At 38.3% G+C, this 20664-nt stretch overlaps 1 protein-coding gene and 1 pseudogene across 1 annotated transcript; both read right to left on the reverse strand.

Annotated features, from left to right (window-relative positions):
* Window positions 1-11219: 11219 nt before the first annotated feature.
* Window positions 11220-16148, reverse strand: LOC122346746 (plexin-A1-like). Its single transcript, XM_043241597.1, has 5 exons — window positions 16107-16148; window positions 15716-15802; window positions 14832-14948; window positions 13282-13382; window positions 11220-11451 (listed from the first exon to the last, which is right to left on the reverse strand). The coding sequence occupies exons 1-5, from the start codon at window positions 16146-16148 to the stop codon at window positions 11316-11318; spliced, it is 483 nt and encodes a 160-aa protein (XP_043097532.1). The 3' UTR covers window positions 11220-11315.
* Window positions 15434-20326, reverse strand: LOC122346489 (annotated as a pseudogene).
* Window positions 20327-20664: the final 338 nt, after the last annotated feature.

The raw sequence follows: 20664 nt of genomic DNA on the forward strand, positions 1-20664 counted from the left end.
ACTGAAGTTAAAACGAAAATAAATATTTCAGCTCGAGAAAGCTGTTAAACTGAGCAAAATTCATTACATTGCATAATATTTTTATTAATTCTTACCCTTGTAAACAAATAAAATATTGATTTCCTCCTGGTAATTCTATCATACGTGACACAAATGGCCTACAAAAAAAGTAGGATCTGTCTTTTCTTAGTGTTTTTGAACCTGAAGTCTTTTATTTTCAACTTTTCTTTTAACCTGACCGTCTTTGTAGCATATAATATTGTTCTTCAAACAAGACGGCCGTTTCATATCCTGGTATTATTTTAATATGTGCTCGGCAAACATAATAAAGCGGGGTCATGTGTTCAGTCGCACGAGTAAACTGTATTTCTGCAGCTGCACGTTTGAATCAATGTGTAACGCTCTCTTTCTGAGATCAATACGACACATCGGGAACACCGCATCCCATTTTCTGACCTGTTATCTTCATCTGTCTCCACCAGCGTTACCATGACTACAAGCACACGGGCCAGGCCTCTCCTCGTGAACACAAGACCGAGTCTGTGCCAGAGACGCAAGGCATGGAAATCATGTCACACGACAAGAACTTCATCAGACACTCAGCTATCACAGACTCGGAGATCAAACCTGCGTTCGTACAGGCCGGAAAAAGTGAGTCGGAGTATGAAAACCAACCGATGGAGAGAAAAAACATCACTGACTGCTGCATTTTTTTGAGCATATACATCTGATGCCAAGATTATTAACTGACTTTAATTATCTCTCATAAGCCAAAGCAAATATTATTACTTTCAAAACGCGTCATCAATTACGCCGAAATTATCTGTTAAATACGCATAAACGACACTGAAATATTAAGAGATTTATGTTAAAAATGCTTCAACCGTACTGAAATATTAATGATTTAAAAGGCATAAAGTATATCGAAATATTAGAGATTTATGTTTAAAAATGCAAAGTATATTAGCGATTTAAAAATGGATAAACTACACTAAAGTATTAGATTTATAGGCTTAAAAATGCATAAAGTGTTAGAGACGTGTTTAAAAATGCACAACGTATATTATTTATGATTTATGCATGAACTGCACAAAAATATTTGTTAAAACGTGTTAAAAAATGCATGAAGTATACTGAACTTGAGTTGCTTTAAACTGCTTAAACTACACAGAAATATTAGAAATTAAAAAATGCATAAACTACACAGAAATATTAGAGATTTATTTGTATAAAAATGCATGAAGTGTAGTGAAATAGTAGTGATTTACAGCGGAGCTCACGGATATCTGCACCCTTGGTAAATAAGATCAAAGAAGGCTGCATTTAAAAAAATTATTGGATAATAAAAATTTAAAAAGCTAGGAAATATCAGAATGAAATAAATGTTTTTTTCTCAAATACACGTTGGGCGCAGTTATTGGTAACCTTTTCTTCAATGCTTTTTGAAAGCTCAGGTCAACAGCTCTAAACGTTCTCCTCTAATGTCTGATGAGGTTGGAGATCAGAGACCGTTCCTTCATCTTCGATTCACAGCTTCTCTTCCGTTCACCTCAATCTTCTGCAGGGCTCAGGTCAGAGGACTGGAACGGCCAGAAGAAGCTTGGTTTTGTGCTCAGCGACCCATTTTTGAGGTTTGGTGAAGATTGTGAGATTTATTACAGACTTATTGATTTTTTTATCTGTTGTATTTGATAGATACCCATGATGCCATGTGTCTAAACAAGATGTCCGGGACCGCCAGCAGAAATACACAGCATCAATAATTTCATTTTACACACAGGGTACTTTTTATGTTCACCAAACCTATCTTGAGTGTTTTAGTTTCACCTGACCATAGAAGCCAGACTCGCTTGAAGGTCCAGTCGTGTCTGATAACTGAAGATCCTGGAGCGAGGACATGTGGTGATGTTGGTGTTGTTTGACAGCTGTTTTTAAGGCTTTTTGGCCCCGAGACTCGACTATTTTCTTCAGTTCTTCAGCTGTGGTCCTTGAGAGAGTCTTTGGTGGTTTAAACTCTCCTCTATTAGTCCGATACAGACACACATCCTCTTCCAGACATTTTCTGTCGACTGGAAACTCTTAATTCTTGACCTGATGATGGTAATTAAAGCCACTTCACTAATTTATGAAGCTCATTATCTCTTGCTGCACATCGGAAATATAATTTTAGTTTTTTCCCATTGTAATGGATGATTAAGGAATTTGGGCTTTGTTTTCCCTCCTATTTATGTTTTTGTGAAACAGGAAGCCAGAAGAAAGTGCTCCTGAGAAAGCGTCACAGATGACAAAAGCTGCTTTAAACAGCTCATGGATAAAGAAAATCCACATTTGACATTGTTTTGAACAGCTTCCTCATTTTACAGGACTTCTTGAAGCGTCTTGGAGACGCTGTTCTTCTAGATTTAATCACATCTCACTGTATTATTACAATCAATGCCGAAATGAATGCAAAAGATAGAAATGAAACCATGCTCCAGAGGTGGAGGCGAGACACTGCTGCGCTCGGTCCGCTCGAGGTGCGACACCGACGCTGGAACAAAGCCGCACGTCTTCAGTCGTCAGCACAGAGAAAAGGCCACAGCTGGAACGCAGCGTCCCAATCAAAGCAAAGAGCGTAAAATGAAGATGCCAGGCTGAGCAGAGCAGAGCAGAGCCGCAGGCATCAGGAGCCACTAAACACCTTCCTCCTGTCCTCATCCTCATCCTCATCCTCCAGACACTGCTGTAGATTAATGACCCGACCCCAAGATTCATCAATGAGCAGCGCGCACGCACACACACACACACACACACACACACGCACACACACACACTATTCCTGCTGACAGATCATCATTACTGTCCCACACAGATAATGGGACGTTTAGACACTATACAGAAACAAGAGACTAAAACATTACACAGTGAGAAGATGAGAGTAATGATGCTGAACATTCACATTATATTTTAAAATATATTTACACAGAAAACAGGAAGTTTACATTGTGATAATATTTCTAATATCATAGCACTGTAAGGTTCTTGCTGCCTTAAATTACATTGAATAGAATTGGCTGTTCAAGTCATTTCATATAATTATTATTTATATATATATATATATATATATATATATATATATATATATATATATATATATATATATATATATATATATATATTATATATATATATATATATATATATATATATATATATATATATATATATATATATATATATATATATATATATATCTTTATATATATATCTTATATATATATCTATATATATATATCTTATATATATATCTTATATATATATATCTTATATATATATATATATATATATATATATATATATATATATATATATATATATATATATATATATATATATATATATATAGTCCCCTGACAAAGTACTTGAAGAAGAAAACTGAAGTTCTGGAGAAAATTCAGATATTTTAGAACAAAGAATAAGAAAGAGTGCAAACAGGAAGATGAATAGATGACAGAAAGACAATAAAGACACATGACTAACGTGGCATTTCTCTTCCGGTACAGTCTGACGGCAATCAATAAGACATTTCCAGAACGAGGCGTCCGTGAGCCGTATTTAGCTTCGCGTGTCAGCGGCTTCAGAGCGAAAGTCTTACAAATATGAAGGTCAGAGGACGTCTCCCGTCTGCTCGGAGATACGAGAGCGATACTGAGACCAGCTCGGTCCTCACGGCGCTTCTGGACGAAACAATGGCTGTCAGCTTCATCGTCTGAATCAATCACACGCGAGAAATGCCACACAATTTCATTCATGATCTCAGGACGGTCCTCGCACGCATTTCCTTCATTACCTGCGCTCCTTCGGTCACCCAGAGGAGATCTCTGTTTTGAACCGATCTTCTGAAGAGGACCTGATACCATGAACTTAAAGAGCTGGATTCATCCGGATATGAAGATCATCTCGTTTGAGGCTGAATATCATCTGAGCTTGTGTGCTTTTACCAGAGCAAAGTGGTACGGTTTATGCCAAGGGAAGCGCTTGACAACAAAAATACGGTAAAAAAACAGTAAAAACTATCTTACTGTTTTTGGGGATTATTAATAAGATCTCCTGAGCTCCTCTTTCTCTTTTTCAATCTTAAGACTGTTACATAAATGTTTGAAATTATGAGATAAAGGCAAAATTATGAGATGATGTTCTTTTATGAGACGAGTCGTAATATTATGACATAGTTGAAATTACGACACGCTATGAAAGCGTCATTATGAGATCAAATCTGAAAGTGAGAAATTAAAGTAATTGTGAGGTAAGAAGTTAAAATGATGAAATCAACATTATGATATAAAAGGCCAAATTTAAGATTTAAAAATATTTTTTAAATGAAAATACTAGGTATAATTATAACAGTCCAGATTGAAATGAAAAAAAAGAACTCTGAAAGTCATAATTATGAAAGTAAAAGTGGAAATGTAATTAATTATATGTAATGTAATTATGAGTCTTTTAATCATAATTGACAATTATGAGATAAATAAGCCATAATGAGATAAATGTCAACATGTTAAGATTATTATCAAAATTATGAGATCAATAAACCCTAAGATAAAACGTTTAAATTGTGTCATAATTTTAACTTTTCCTGCCATAATTGTTTTTATTTCATGATTTTGACTTATGACTTTATATATATATATATATATATATATATATATATATATATATATATATATATATATATATATATATATATATATATATATATATATAAAAATGAATAGCAGTTAATATATATGAGCTAGCGTGACGGAGATATGCTCTGAATGCTGGAGAGCTCCGGTCTTTAGCTCAACACCATTCTTTCGAATGTAAATGTCTTTCATTAGCGCTGTGTTTCACTTCAGTAGCTGTGTGGCAGTCTGCCCGCTCTAGTTGGCATACAGCCACGGCGGCAGCTTCACACACACACACACACACACACACACACACACACACACACACACACACACACGTTGGTATTTGTGGTTTATGAGGACACATCCATAGGTTAATGTTTTTTTATACTGTACACACTGTATGTGCTAAAGTCACACATACATTCCCTACAGGAAACATTATGCATTTTAGATTTAAAAATACCAGCACACACACACACACACACACACACAGACACAGACACACACAGACAGACACACACACAGACACAGAGAGAGACACATACAGACACAGACACAGACACAGACACACACACAGACACACACACACAGAGAGAGACACACACAGAGAGACACACACACACAGAAATCATCTCTAATAAAAGCTGTTGTTATCCGACTGTGTGTGTGAGGTCTACTGAGACACACAGAGCGGACGCTGCTTCTTATTCCCTGCTGAGAAAAAGACATGTTTTAAAATGAACTGGCTCTTGGTCTGGAGCGGAGAGGACCAGGACACGGCTCAGTATTATCATGTGCTTTTGTTAGCAGCGTGGGTCTGATTAGACTCAAATTGACAAAATCATCAGCTCGGGTTTCTTACATCTCAAACAGTAAAAAAGTACAAAACGGTCAACTATACATTACAATGTTATTCTTGTCAACTAAGTATCTTTTGTAATTTAAACATATCTGAAATAAAAGGAGTGCTGTCAATCGATTAGTCACATCCTAAATAAAAGTTTGTGTTTAAATAATATATTTTTGTACTGTGTATATATTTATTATATACACACTTATACAGTATATATATATATATATTTATTTTATTAGTATATATATATATATATATATATATATATATATATATATATACACACACACATTATACACATATATATATATATATATATATATATATATATATATATATATATATATATACACTGTATGAGTGTGTTCATTCATGCTTATGTAATTAATATTAATATAAATATTTAATATACAAATAGAACATATTTTATTTAATATTATGGGTAATGAAAGGTTAATGTTTTGAAAAATCTAGTTTCCGCTCAACACGTGTGAAATGTGCTAATGTTTAATTCTGACATCAGCATGAAACGGCTTTGGACTCGTCGGTTAAACCCTTTCTTTTAAGTGACTTTATACACACTTTGAGATTGAAAACTTTTCAGGATGTTTTCATTCACTTAGAGCTGGGTCACACACTGCATGAAAGCTCTTTAAATGCACGCACACACACACACACACACACACACACACACACACACACACACACTGGTCAGCTGGACTCTCCATAGGCATAATGGTTTTATACTGTACAGACTGTATATGCTATTGCCATACAACAACCCTACACCTAAACCTAACCCTTACAGGACACACACACACACACACACACAGGGTTCATCAACAGAACTGCATATAAAGAAATAGTTTTATGCCTTTCACAGTTACTCTACTCCTTCAAACACCAGCTCAAACACACAAGACTGATCACAGACTGACACACACTCGACTAAGAACTAGAGGAAAGAATAGTCCTAGTCCTGCCACCTAGTGACCTGAAGAGGAATTTGACAAAAAGAACGAGAAGGTCCTTCAGAGATGAGATCTGGCATTGATAGGTTGAGCAGACTTTAAATATAGTTTAAAATATTATCTAGTCAATCCAAGGTCATAATCATTCAAATAAAAAACTAAGAACATAAAAGAACAAATAAAATATAAATTAACTAAAATATTATATATATATATATATATATATATATATATATATATATATATATATATATATATATATATATATATATATATATATATATATATTTATTTTTATATTAATTAATATTTAATATCTAATAAAATATACATGAACTAAAATGTAATAAATAAAACTTTTTCTAAGTTTAACTTTTTACTAAACTTTTTTTTTTTTTTTTTTTTAATTTATAACAAATACCAAAAAAACAACAAAATGACTCAGTGTAAGCCACATTTAAGACAAAAACACGTGAACATGAACCCAATGAAGTGAACAGGAAGTAAGAGCTTGTTCTGAGACTCACTTGACTCTGGAGTCTGCTTTGAGCGCCTGCTGCTCGTACATGTGTGCGGTCTGTTGATAATATTCAGTGTTCTGCAGAAACAGACACAAAGAGTCGGACTTCATACATACATATATAGATACATACATATATAGATACATATATGACTAGGAGAGAAGTTGTCTTAAAGGTACAGCACCACAAAGGTTTAATAGTTGGGGTGAAACCAGTCGTTATAAAGGGACTTCAGGGAAACAAGAGTGAGTTTTATCGGTGTAATATCTGCTCGTTCCTTCAGTTCTGAGCTGTTAAATCCAGCAAGACACAGAAACAATACGCTGTAAGTGATTCTAATCTATCGGTGTAATTACCATCTACAGTCTGTATCATCACGCAGCTGGAGTCATTAGACGCCGTTATCTTATTAAATCTACAATTACACCATGCATTACAACTCTGGAAAAAACATTTCTACAGCGTCTTACAGGCAGCATTAGAAAATAATGGCAAATTAAATGTGATTTGTGATAGGTTTCTGGCTCTATGGACAATAGCACGCAGAAGAATGAAGGATTACGCCTGTATGTCTAGTGGAGCAGATATCAGTCTGACCGGTCCGAGACACGAGCAGCTGAGTCAAAAGTTTGAAAAGCAAAAACCCTTTTTAAGATGAAGTACATGAATATTACATTACAGTGTGAAGAGTGAAGATAGACACAGAAGAGAAAGCCAGGATCGGGATCTGTATTCCTCTGTGTGTGTGTGTGTGTGTGTGTGTGTGTGTGTGTGTGTGTGTGTGTGTGCCTTTGTGTCACGCTCAGGATTCCTATGAGAGCTTAACCAAAGCGTTTCAGATTAGTGTGTGTAGGCTGAATCTTAAAAATGTGAGCAGTCGTTTAAAGCATCACACACACAGTCTGCTGGCAGTATAACACACACACACACACACACACACACACACACACACACACACACACACACACACACACACACAACAGACAGGAGCCGATTAAAGGTTTCACCTCAATAGAGCAGGAGACAGAGAAAGAGAAAAGATTCAGGGAGGCAGAAGTGTGTGTTTGTGTAAGCAGAGCAGCAAATCCACTGTGTGTGTGTGTGTGTGTGTGTGTGTGTGTGTGTGTGTGTGTGTTTAAAACTAGCGTACACAGGCATCACCAAATGAAATTGCACAAAAATATCACAAGTCAAAGATGTCTTAATATGAAATATGTTTGAGAAGCTGATGTCCTGATGTGACACACGATATGCTGCATTTAATAACATTTTGCTCAAATTACCTAAAAGATCACGTTATTTCTATACATTTTCACACCAAAGCTCTTTTAAATTTCAAACAAACATAATTGGAGATCGAAAACAATGCCAAACGTCCAGTTTCCAGGTAAAGCACGCGACTAATCTGAAACAGCTCATGAAGATTTTGCACCAGCTTCTGTTCGTGTAGGTTTGTATTCACAAGAAATGTCTTCTTTTTACAGTTCACTTTATTTCTAACTTTACTGTGGCATTGATAATCGAAGGTTCAAAGGTTGCATTCCTTTCAACATACAACCTTAAATTATTACTTCAACCGAAGCGTGCCTGTAGCTCAACCAAGCAGCAGGTCCCCGGAAAGCAAGAAAGATGAAAATATAAACGTGCACCTTAATGCAATGGAAATCATTTTGGATAAAAATGTCTAATACATAAATGTATATTATAGTATAAATACGCTTAATTTGAATAAAGTTGCATAAAAAATAAAATAAACAACAGTAGTCTGATTTCTGGACGTCTGAAAACATTGTCTGTGAAAGGACTCTGATTGATCAGAAGATGCTTTTAATCAGCATTAAATAGCATAAAATATAAGTAAATATATTCTTATTTCCTAGTTTTTAAAATCCTTTTTTTATTAATATTTTATTTCTCCAAAAAAATACTTTTTTTGTTGCAGCGGTGAAACAGCTTGTGTTCTGCTGCACATTAAATAAAAACAAACTGAAACTCTCTCTCACGCACACGCTTAATAAATGATCTCTCGGTTTCATACACACACACACACACACACACACACACACACACACACACACACACACACACACACACACACACAAAGGATGTTGATACGTGACATGAGAGCGCCGAGGTTCAGGTGAAGCATAATCATCATGACCTCAAAGTTATGGCATTCATGCAAACAGATGTATTTATAAACGCAGACACAGACTATATTTAATATGACTGTGAACACATCAGAGAAAAAACAAACCGTCTTGAGCCCAAGCTCTTACAGTAAGAACACAGACGTACTTCTAAAGGACACAGTTTGTAAATACCCTCACAAATATAACAGAACCTGTTAAAAACTGACATGTTTGATTTGTAGCAATGAAAAAAGGTTCATAAATGGGCTTCAGATCTAAAAATGGAGTGTGTTTGTGCATCACACACCTTCTTCTCCATCAGATGCAGCTGCTCCTTGTAAAACCTTGCACTAGATGGAAGTTCTGATGTACCTGACTAAATGAAAAAAAAGCTGACAAGTGTGTTATTTAGCAGCTCTTACAGCTAAAGGTAAAACATTAAAACGTGGTCATTTTAAATCCAAAAGCAAGACCTGCACCTGCAGCCAATAAGTGATCTGCTGCCATCTCCTGGTGATAATAGTTCATTTAGACCATTTCATTTTATCGTTCAAATTAAAAGTTTTCCGCAGAGGCAAGTTTTTTCACGTCTTCTTTATGAATGAAAAGTGAATATTTAATGTGAAGTTTACCACAGCTGTGTAGTTGAGAAAACACAGGATTAATTTCTATCGCTATGCAGATAATACTCAACTATATCTCAACAAGACCAGAGGAATCTTTAGTGTTAAAAAAGAAAAGATTGGATGAACAATAATTTTCTCCTATTAAATTCTGAAAAGTACTGTTGCTTCCTCTACAGCCAAAAATCTGGGTGTCATATTAGACAGCAACCTGTCTCTTGAAAATCACATATGCCATGTTACAAAAACAGCGTTCTTCCATCTTAGAAACAGTGCCAAGCTACAAAATGTTACCCGTTTCTGATTTAAAAGTTCATGCATTCATAACCTCTAGACTGGACTTTTTGTAATGCATTGCTAGCTGGATGTCCTACATCTTTAATAAACAAGCTACAAGGATAGCAACTTATAAGTTTGATCACAACATATAATCATTGCCGTTAATAGTGTTTTCCGTCTGTTTAAGACATTAACTTCATGAGGTTAATGACTTAGACGGAAAACACTGTACTCTTACTGTACATATCTGCCATATAGACATCAACTGTTAGTCACCATTGATAAGTTACTACTCTGTAAAGCTGCTTTGCAACGATTTGCATCATGAAAAGCACTATATAAATAAATACTTGAAGCAAGGCAATTTTATTGTCACAGCACATGTCATACACAATGCTTAATCCAAATGCTGTACATAAAAGGAAATTGGTAACATTTTACAATAAGGTGTCATTTGTTAACATTAGCTAATGTATTGACTAACATGAAGAAACAATGAACAATACATTACACTAATGTTAATGAAAATAATTGTTTAAGTGCACTAACTGATGTTAGTGTATTGATTTTAATAATGCATTAGTAATTACTGAAATTAACTTAGATTAATCTTCTTAGCTCATGCTAACCAATGTTGTTAACTACTGTTAACTAATGGCAAGGAAATTAAACGATCACAAAAATAAGACAATAACAATAAAAACATTTCAAAAACGATTTAAAAATAGATTAAAAATAAATTGAAACAGTTAAGAATATAAAATGATTATACATAAAATGCAGTGCAGTCAGTTCAGACGTAACACAGCTCATTCAGTAAATGCACAGCTAAATGGGTGAGTTTTAAAACTATTTTTAGCATATTTTAGCATACCTGATCTCTTCTGGAAGCTGGTTCCAACTGCAAGCAGCATAATAGCTAAAAAGCGGACTCCTCTTGTTTTGTGTGAAACCTTGGTATTTCTAACAAACAAGATCCTGATGATCTGAGTGCTCTGTTAGGTTTATATTCAGGGACCATATCTGCAATGTATTTAGGTCTTAGACCACTGAGTGATTTATAAACGAGTAATAGTACTTTAAAAGCAATCCTGAATGTAACTGGAAGCCAGTGTAAGAACCTGAGGAGCGGTGTCATATGCTCATATTTTCTGGTTCTAGTTAAAATCCCGCAGCAGCGTTCTGGATTATCTGCAACTGTAATGGTCTTCTTGGAAAGGAGTGAGGAGATCATTACAATAATCCACTCTGCCGGTGATAAAGGCATGCCGTATCTGCTCTAATTTAGACACACATGGACTTTCGGCCACAGAGGCAGAGATAGTGTTGGGCTGGACGGTGAGCTCCACACACTGATCTACTCTGGAGGTGAATCCCCTGCTGCTCGTCGGCTGTCTCACAGCGATCACGGCGAGAACAGCTGAGGATAGAGAGAAAGAAACTCACATTTCTACAAAGCCACCCTTAAAAGTGTTACCGACAGTGACGAACAGATAATGCAATATAGTTCAAATAACTTCCATTTGAATGCATGTTAAAATGTAATTTATTCCTTTGATTTCAAAGCCAATTTTCAGCATCATTAGTGTCACAGCTTTGAACAATTTGGCTTGTTTTAAATGGTCAAACAGTTTTGTTTTAGCAGGTTAAGTTGGACAGCAGGCTGGCTTTTGGCTCCTTTCCAGATGGCAAGGCTGGGAGACCAGCTAAAACCAGATACTTCCAGCTAAGACCTTCTCTCGAATGCACTCCATTAATTTCTTTTTTGCGCCTTCCTCACAGTCACTTGCTGGGAGTGAGTCGTCGTCGCTCCACATGACTTGGCCGTACCATCGCGAGACATTCTTATCGCATCTTCTCCGTGATCGAGCGATGCCCTTCTGATGTCCTCGTTTGGCACGTGGTCGAGCAGGGTCAAGCCTAGCACTTACTGGAGCATGTGCATCTCCCGGCGTGCGGCGCTGTTTTTGTGCGTGGCTATGGTGGGCCAGCACTCAGGGGCATACAATGCAACAGGGTGGTGCATGACCGCTTTGTACGTTTGTATATCTTCGACTTGCATCTTCCTGTTGCAAAGCACGCATGTTTCTTGCTGCCATTTGAACCATGCAGGGAGATCCAGGGGATCTATCTGTCTGCACACCAGCATGCCAAGTATTCTTGGTGATGCTGAGCCGCATGCTGTTTGCATCAAGTTGGTCCGACTATTGCTGCGTTCGATGTTGGAGCTGCTGGAGGCCTTGTCCTTAAGGCAGTTGTTGACGGCGAACAGCAGAGTCCAAGGGTATGGTTGTTGGATCAAGTTTGCCTTCATGGTGTCTACGCATGTGATGATGAGCAGAAGCAAAAGGATGGATCCTTGGTGGACGCCATTGCAGATGTTGAATGGTGGGGAGGTGCTGGCGGTGCAGTGGATAACACTGGTGGTATGGTCAATGTAGGCCTCTGGGACACCATGGGTCCTGCAGGCACAGATCGATGATGCAATCTTCATGGTGTGGCAGAGGAGGCAATTTTGCCCTAGCGCATTTTAGATGGTCACCGTGGTGCTCGTTGTCCAGACTTTGGGAATTGCATTGGAAGGATTGGGGAGGACCTGGTGATTGCCACCCTTGATTTGGATGTCCTGGCCGATATCTTGGGTGGCAAGGTGGCAAGCACATGTGAGGAAAAAGATAATGTTGGAGCCACCAGGGGCATAGAACTCCTCGACAACCGTACATCCCATGGAGTCGCCATGCCCTGCTTAGCCATTGATTTTTCGATATTAGCCATTTGTTATTTCCCACTGCTTGACATAGATCCTGGACACCCGCCATCACCTGAAAGAGTGCTTCTTCTCAGAAATTGCCTGTTGGACCACCTCTGTCCAGAACCATAATTGCTTGTCGAGATACCTCCTGCCGGGCTTGGTTTTGCCGACAGCTCAGGGGCAGTGGTGCGAATTTGGCGGACGACCAAAGTCCGCCATTGTACTTGAGGCAGGTCAGGGTCAGCTCAGATCCCAGCGAGGACTGTTTTGAGGGTGACCTTGGGCTCCAGCAAGGATTTGGGTCAAGTCGGGGATTCAATGGACATCATCGTTCCTGATCCTGAGCCATGCGTGTGGCGACGTGTCCATTGAGGTCCCTTCCGAACACCATTCATTCGGTTTGGTGAAGGGCGTGAGGCTTCCAGGGACTGCAAGACGTTGTGTGTGTGTGTGTGTGTGTGTGTGTGTGCGCGCGTGTATGTATGTGTGTTTTCTTACATGTTGTGAAGGACACACCAGCCGCAGTGAGGGTCTCTGGAGTTCAGACATTCAGAGCAGCTGCTGTACTGAGAGCAGCTCTCCACCGGCACACGAGTCACCTGCACACACACACACACACAGAGAAACAAACACGTAGACAATCTGAGAAACACTGCAGGCATACAGCAAATCAAGAGAAGCTTCAGGCCAGAGACGAGCGCTGGATTGTGAGAAACACGCTTGCTGCTGTCTGCATGTGTACAGGTGTGTGCACGGAAACCTTAATACACACAGACTCATGGGGACATGCGTCACGGTGGGAACTTAAACTGAGGTCCCTGTGGATATTTTTTATATTTATTTGAGCAAGTAAAAATGCAGAAAGTGTCCTATGACGAGTAGGATTTGTGTCAGGCAATAGAAATATGGTTTGTAAAAACCATTACACCTATGAAGAGTCGAGTTGTGTGTGTGTGCGTGTGTGTGTGTCTACGTGCATATGGAAAGTACAGAATCAGCATATTACACATTGCGCCATCTGACAGTTACAACAGAGATCAGCATTTGATTGACAGGAAACCTGAAGCCCTCCTGCTGAAAACAGAATAACATCAGAGTGTGTGTGTGTGTGTGTGTGTGTGTGTGTGTGTGTTCACACGTGTGTATGGCATGATTCTATGAATGTAAATCATGTGAAAAAATGAAGAGCTTGCAAAGTTGAATGTGAGAACGTGTTAAATTAAAAGTTGTATTTGTAAGTTGTAATTTACACTCACAGCCCTGACCTGAAAACATAAATCCTTTGAAAAATCCTTTTTATAAAATCCTTTGAAGTTGCAAATGAATAGTCACAAATCTGTAAAATGACATTCACAAATATGTACTACATATTTACTTTTGTACATTACAGTATCGCTGTACAATATTGTTACTCTTTTTTCAATATTCCTGTTGCATGACTCTTTTACGCACTTGTAAACCTGTAAATGTAAATGGGGTGGGGCTGGGGTGCGAATGCAGACATTTTATTGGTTGATATCTGACCAATGAACAATGCCAGCCATTGCGACTCGCCATGCAGAAAGAAACATGTTTTTATCACTTATTTGTAAAACAGTGCAAACCTTTTTCATTGAATATCCTTAGCTTTACAGGATTTTAAGACTGCATTAAATGCAGTTTAAGACTACATCAGTGTAGTATTTACAGTATTCTATTAGTTTACCTTTACGTTTACTTTTAGTACCTTTAGTTGCAGTACAAGCTATTAAAAACATTCATGTTAACTAGTTGTGTACTCAAAGATTACTACTGTTATATTAAGTATACTTTTATATACTTTTAAAGACTTGAAGGGGTTAAGACAATTTTTAAGACAACTCTTGATTGGATTTCTCTGAAAGGAGAAAGTCGTACACACCTAGGAAGTAAAACACAGCCTAATTTTTCTTTTTGGGTGAACTAATCTTTTAAGCACATTTTCCCATCAAAGCACAATACTGTATAGAGAACCACCCTGTCCAGATGATTTGTAATTAAAGCTTTGTCCGATTTGTCCGTGTGCTCACCTGTCTGTCGGTGAGGGTGTAGATGAACTGCAGGTCTGGGCTGAACAGCATGTCCCTGAGCACCGGACTGCCCTCGCTCACCGGGACGCTCTCGTACAGCAGCGCCGGCGAAACGGACTCACCGAATTAATGAGAATCTGACAAAACAAGACACAGCAAGACGTAACATCTCATTAACCTCAAATCCCTGTAATACTAGTGGCGTTGCCGGGTCAAAAATGACCGGGAACAAAAACAGCTTATAAATGTCTTATGCAATATTATCACCTAATATTTGGAATCCATCTTTTCCTTCCAATTAGGACTGGTTGTGTTTATAGTTTTGGAACCGACTCATTACAGGCCTTATTAATCTGATCTTACCTACATTTTGGATGCCCTGGGGTAAGCAGATAAACATCAACTTTGAATCACATCTGTAAACATAAAGAAGCTGTCCCAGTTACTAGGCTATCAGATGTGAGGATCCTGCATCGGTGCATCGATTATAACCTTTTCTCACAGCAGCTACAATCATTTAATGTACCGTTTTGATACCTCCACTATATAGTTTTTTTCCGTTTCAGGTTTTATTATTTTAGTAAGTTAAATATTAAATGTTTACTACAAGTTAAACCGAGAAATGCTACCATGGCAACTAGATGCAATCAAATAAATTTAAGTTTCTTTATAATTATTATTATCTGCAACACCCAACACAAAGAAAACAAAACTATATAATGCAATAAATTAAAAATTATTGATTTGATTTATAATTAAAGATTTCTTTAAAACCAAAATCTCCGGCATCAAGTCCTATTAGGAAATTTGCTGAAATGTCTAATCAATATTTTCATTTTCTTCTGGAAGATCTGAGTGTTTATAGGTCTGCAAGATGAGTTCACATGCATGTGAATCTGCTGTGTCGTGTGCTGATATGCATAAAAGAGAATCTGACGATCTGCGGACAGGAAGAGAAACGCCACAATCTGCTGAAGATGCGAATTTATGAGAACACCACAGATTACGCAAGCTAAAACCATAAAAACCCAAGTCTTGAAATGGAATAAACAACCATTTCAGATAAATACTGCATGCAACATCACCTATTTCAGATGAATGCTCTAAAAATCACACAAAGCTCCTGTGGGAGCCCTGAACCTGAACTTGTGGGTCTGACAGTCTGCGACACTTGGCGATAAAAACATGCACCAGAAGAGCACCAGACTTCAGTCCTGAACTCACGCAGAGCTGCTGAACTCATGTGTGATCCTGACGTCAGCGGTCTGATCTCACACTGGGATGCTGCTGATGCCGTTTCATGTCTCTCAGTGACATTGTGCCATTCATTAAACACACGGACTAAACTTGACATATGTGCTGATGGTCAATAATTTTGTCAAAATGTAGGGAAATAGGATTTGTGATGTGGGAAATAATATGAGCGTTTCTTACTGTTTGGATTCCTGAGTCTTCAGAGATCTGTCAGCCCAAAGTCTGAGTAAAATCTGTGCCAAAATATCCACCAATAATAATAATACTGGGGCTCAGGAAAGAAGGTATCTCAGAAAATAATGGATAAAAAAAATATACTCAACTCTCTCTCACTTGCCATTTTATGTTCTCTTTGAAGGTTTTGTCTATTTTCAAATAAATCTGTAGTAGAGCAAATTCATTTGTATGAAAAATGTAAAAAATCTTTTTTTCTTGGAATAATATGTACCAATAAATCAGTCACCTGTGAAGAAACTTAACCGGATTGGTTTTGTTTTAATGTTACCTTTAACAGATCTCCACTTCTTACCTTCTTTATTCTGCCGTTGCGTGTTCCTGAGAAAACCACCGTGTTTCGCGATAATCAGATAGCGGCTACCGAAGTCATTCCGTCATCTTTGTCTATGAAGAGCGGAATGCCCTCGATAGTGCTGGTGCCCCCTAGAGGCTGGTTGAAATCCTGCCCGCAGAAATGATCGTCGATCTGGAGAGGCTGAAACAGAAAGAGAGAGAGGGTTAGGAAAGGCACTCCACCTAAAGGTCAGTGACTGGCTAAGACGGACTGTCAGGGCGGGTTTTCCTAAAAACAATACCAGAGGAAGTCATCCACATACAAACACACACAGGTAAAGATATTTATTAAGGTCACAGGCCAGTAGGTGGCAGCAAGAGACTTTCTAAATGAGTGAGTCATTGAGTTATTTATTCAAACAAATTTATCAGTCTCAGGCTAATTCATTCAAGAATGAAACATGCTCCTGTCGTTAAGAATGGTGTTATATTATATGGGTTATTTGAATCAATGACGTCAGTGTGTTGCTCTGAGATCTGCAACTGTTGTGCTGTAATCTTTATTTGAAACTAGTTTTTATAGGCTAACCAAAACTGTTTTTTAAATGAAACCATAATAAAGACTTTCTTGTACCATTTAAGACTTTGAAGCATTACATTTTGAGCCATTGTTTTTCATTGACTGACAGTTTTATCTGTCTGCACACTTGCAACGTGCCGCTCTCTGCTCTCATCACTGCACCCAAACGGCTCTTGAGCTGACCATGATATGCTTGATATATTAGAAATTAGCGTTTGGTATTTATTCATTCATTCTGACTCTCAAGCCCGCCAGTTGGCGAACCCACTATCACTACCATAGAGACTACAAAGCTCCAAATCATTGCCACTGAAAGAATCTACCCATCAACCTCCGCTCTGGTCAACTTCAAAAGTCAATGTATAACAGTGCAGAGAGCAACGTTATGCATTCTGCCGCCTTATCTTTACTAAGCCATGAAGGAAACAGCTGCTGGCTTAACGGCACAAACCAACCATGGTTCGAACCCAAATGAATTAATATGAATGAAATACAGCAGGGGCAGGTGAAACAATTAAACTCGGGTTTGGACCAGGGCCAGTGTGAAAGCATGCTTAAAATCTTGCTATCAGAGAGTGGACTTACCGAGTTGATGCATGATAGCTCCTTGTTGAGTAGCCAGGGCAAAGACAGCCTCCCCTCTCCTCTATAGCACGACTGAATCCTTTCCTTGATCTTTTCCTTTATTTTCGTCAGAGTGAACAGGCAGAGCGCCGACTCTTTTGGGGGTTTGGTCCGGTTCTGCTGACCTTGGGAGAAGACTGTAAACAGTATGTCCTCTTGCTCGGACACTCCCAAAGAGTTTGCAAGCTGCCTTCCGGGTTTGGCCAAGTAGGCGTCCTGGATTAGTCGATATTCTACGCCATCTTTGGTGCATCCGATTGGGAACTCTACGTAGGAGTAAAACTTAGGATCATCAATACAGAGTCGTACGATCTTAGAGGTGAAGAACTGTTCCCCACTGGCATCAGGAGAAGTTAGTTGGGTATCCAACTGCAAGGTCAAGTAGTAGACAAACTGTTCACTGCTAAAGCTGTATATGTAGTAGATGTTGAATGTTGGGAATTTGGACAGTGTATCCAAGGGGATCTTCAGCTGGGATGAGACAAACTCGTCCTGGTAAACCAAGCTGAACATGTCAGCATCTTCCTCATTGACCATCAACTTACGGCTTGAAAGAGTTGGGAAGTACTCTGATTTACCATTGATGGGCGTTCCAATAAAAAGCATGCTGATGTGACCCTCAGAGATGATGACCCCAGACATAGTTCCTGACTCGATGACGCTGGAGAGGTAGTGTTCCTTACGGTGGTGTGGCTCGCCGAGCTTGAAAAGGTCATCCAGGCGCAGAAACTGACAGGTGCCTTGAAAAGTGCTTCCACAAGCGATAAGTCGGTTTTGGGCATAGTTTATTAGCAGCAGCTTGTTCACATTACTGATTGGGGCAAGGTCATGAGGACATAACTGTACACTTGGAGGTGGATAGCATTTCTCATTGTCCACTATGGGACCCGTCATATGACTCCTCAACTTGGTCAAGTTGCTGGAGAGCTTGTAGATCCAGTTGACCGCACCAACGTACACATCACCGGTCTTGTTATGGATGGCTAAATGCGTTAGACCCCAGTCAGAAGGCGAGAAAGACCTAAATGGTTCCGGGGATCCTTCAGAAAGTTGAGGGGATATGCAGACAGTCAGAAGCCCAAGGAGCATCACAGTCCTTGGGCTAAAGAAGCATTGCGGCCCCTGCTGAGGCCACATATCTGCCCTGGTCCTTGCAAGTTAGGGATATGGTGGTCCACGCTAAGTCTTCAATTGGGGACGTTTAAACAAACTCAGCAAACAAGGAAGGGAGGCAGCACAGGCTTTATCGATTCAACTCTTCCTTGCCTTCTCACACAAGAGTCATCCACTTCAACATCCACCTCAATTCCTCGTCAAGGTCTCTTGCAGAGCAAAATAAAACCACATTATGAGTTCAAAGGGAACATATCCTATTCATTATGCATCATTTCTCAAAGTCAAACAGCGTGGAAAGAGAGTCAAGACAATATCTTTAATTCTGCCACAAATCATTTAGAATCACGTGGTCAAATGAGGTGAACCGTGTCAACTTATAATTACTGAGTGCCGTAAATGGTCAAATTACCTCATCTTTTGTGGTCAAAACTGACTGCATCCACACAAACATACTTGCATATTATAGAACGCCTGCTAAATATGCTGCTTTAACAAATTGTGCCGCTGAGACACTGATTTTAAATAACAATATTTGTACGTATTGTTTGTTTTGACCTGGTGTTTGTCTCCAAGCATCAGCTGCGTTTTGTTCATGAAGGGTATATATTATAATAATAATGCACACTTAATTTAATGGTAAAATTACATAAAACATTACATACAATTAATAAGGTTTAAAATTATGTTTTGGAATTAGAGTGATTGAGTGATTCAGTGCCAACTTCTGCTTGCCTTTAATGTTTTTAGTATAATTTCAGTTATTTTGAATAGTTTAATATTGCAGCAGCAATTTAAACTAAATCTAAACAGGGATAGAAGCTACACTAAAAGTAAACAGCAGATGCTTGGCGGAAATAGAATTTTTATAGTATATTTGCACAAACAGTATACAATAATCAACACGTTTCAGAGTAGTATGTTTAACTGTCGCATGACAAACACAAACATTAATTCCACACAACTATCGAGGTTGTTACCTTACAAATAAATGCATTATTCGCATCATTATTGTTAATAAGGCTCATACTAGTAAACAAGGCAATATTGCCCAATTGAACTAATCTCATAATTGATAAACTTGTCATTCATTATTTGTCGTAGAGGTGGTGGTTTCCTTGTGAGGAAAAAATCTGAACATGCCTATTATAAAAAACTAAACTGAAACACTTGTCTTAACGCAGAACCGTGCTACAAAACTACTGGCGTGAAGATTTCTACTCTGCTTTCTAACGTAGACGGTTCGGGTAATTCGTGCATGGCACTTACACGTTTGAACGATCCCTGGATGGCGTGTCCTAGTCATAGTTAAACTCCCAAGCTTTCAGAGCACGAGCAGCCTCGATCTGAGCAGCGCGAGGAAACGATCGGTCTCGCGCTGCTCCGGAGCGTCGCCTCGAGGCGCGTGAACACCACACCGGAAACTCACGTGAAGATAAAGTTTACTGGCCAGATGTGACCCTGAGCCACAAAAAGCGTTTGAAAACGATTCATACATCATCTAAAAGCGTTCCACTGATGTGTGCTTTGATAGGACAGGACGATATTTGTTGGAGACACAGCTCTTTGAATATCTGTAATCCCAGATTGCAAAAAATGGAAATATTGAGAAATTGTCCAAATGAAGTTTTCAGCAATGCATAGGCTATTACTAATCAAAAAAACATTTTGGTTTATTTAAGGTAGGCAATTTACAAAATATCTTTACTGAAACATAGTCTTTCCTTAAGTTTAAGTGCATTTTTGCTTATT

This window comes from Puntigrus tetrazona, chromosome 6, assembly GCF_018831695.1.
Source record: "Puntigrus tetrazona isolate hp1 chromosome 6, ASM1883169v1, whole genome shotgun sequence".
In the NCBI taxonomy this organism is placed as follows: domain Eukaryota; kingdom Metazoa; phylum Chordata; class Actinopteri; order Cypriniformes; family Cyprinidae; genus Puntigrus; species Puntigrus tetrazona.

What these genes read in the sequence shown, in the direction of transcription:
- LOC122346746 (XM_043241597.1), bottom strand. Translation starts at nt 16,148, where the DNA reads ATGTCACTGAGAGACATGAAACGGCATCAGCAGCATCCCAGT. An exon ending in CACAGCAGATTCACATGCAT is followed by an intron (nt 14,949 to 15,715) that starts GTGAACTCATCT and finishes TAATTCGGTGAG; the next exon opens with TCCGTTTCGCCGGCGCTGCT. An exon ending in ACACCCTCACCGACAGACAG is followed by an intron (nt 13,383 to 14,831) that starts GTGAGCACACGG and finishes GTGTGTGTGCAG; the next exon opens with GTGACTCGTGTGCCGGTGGA.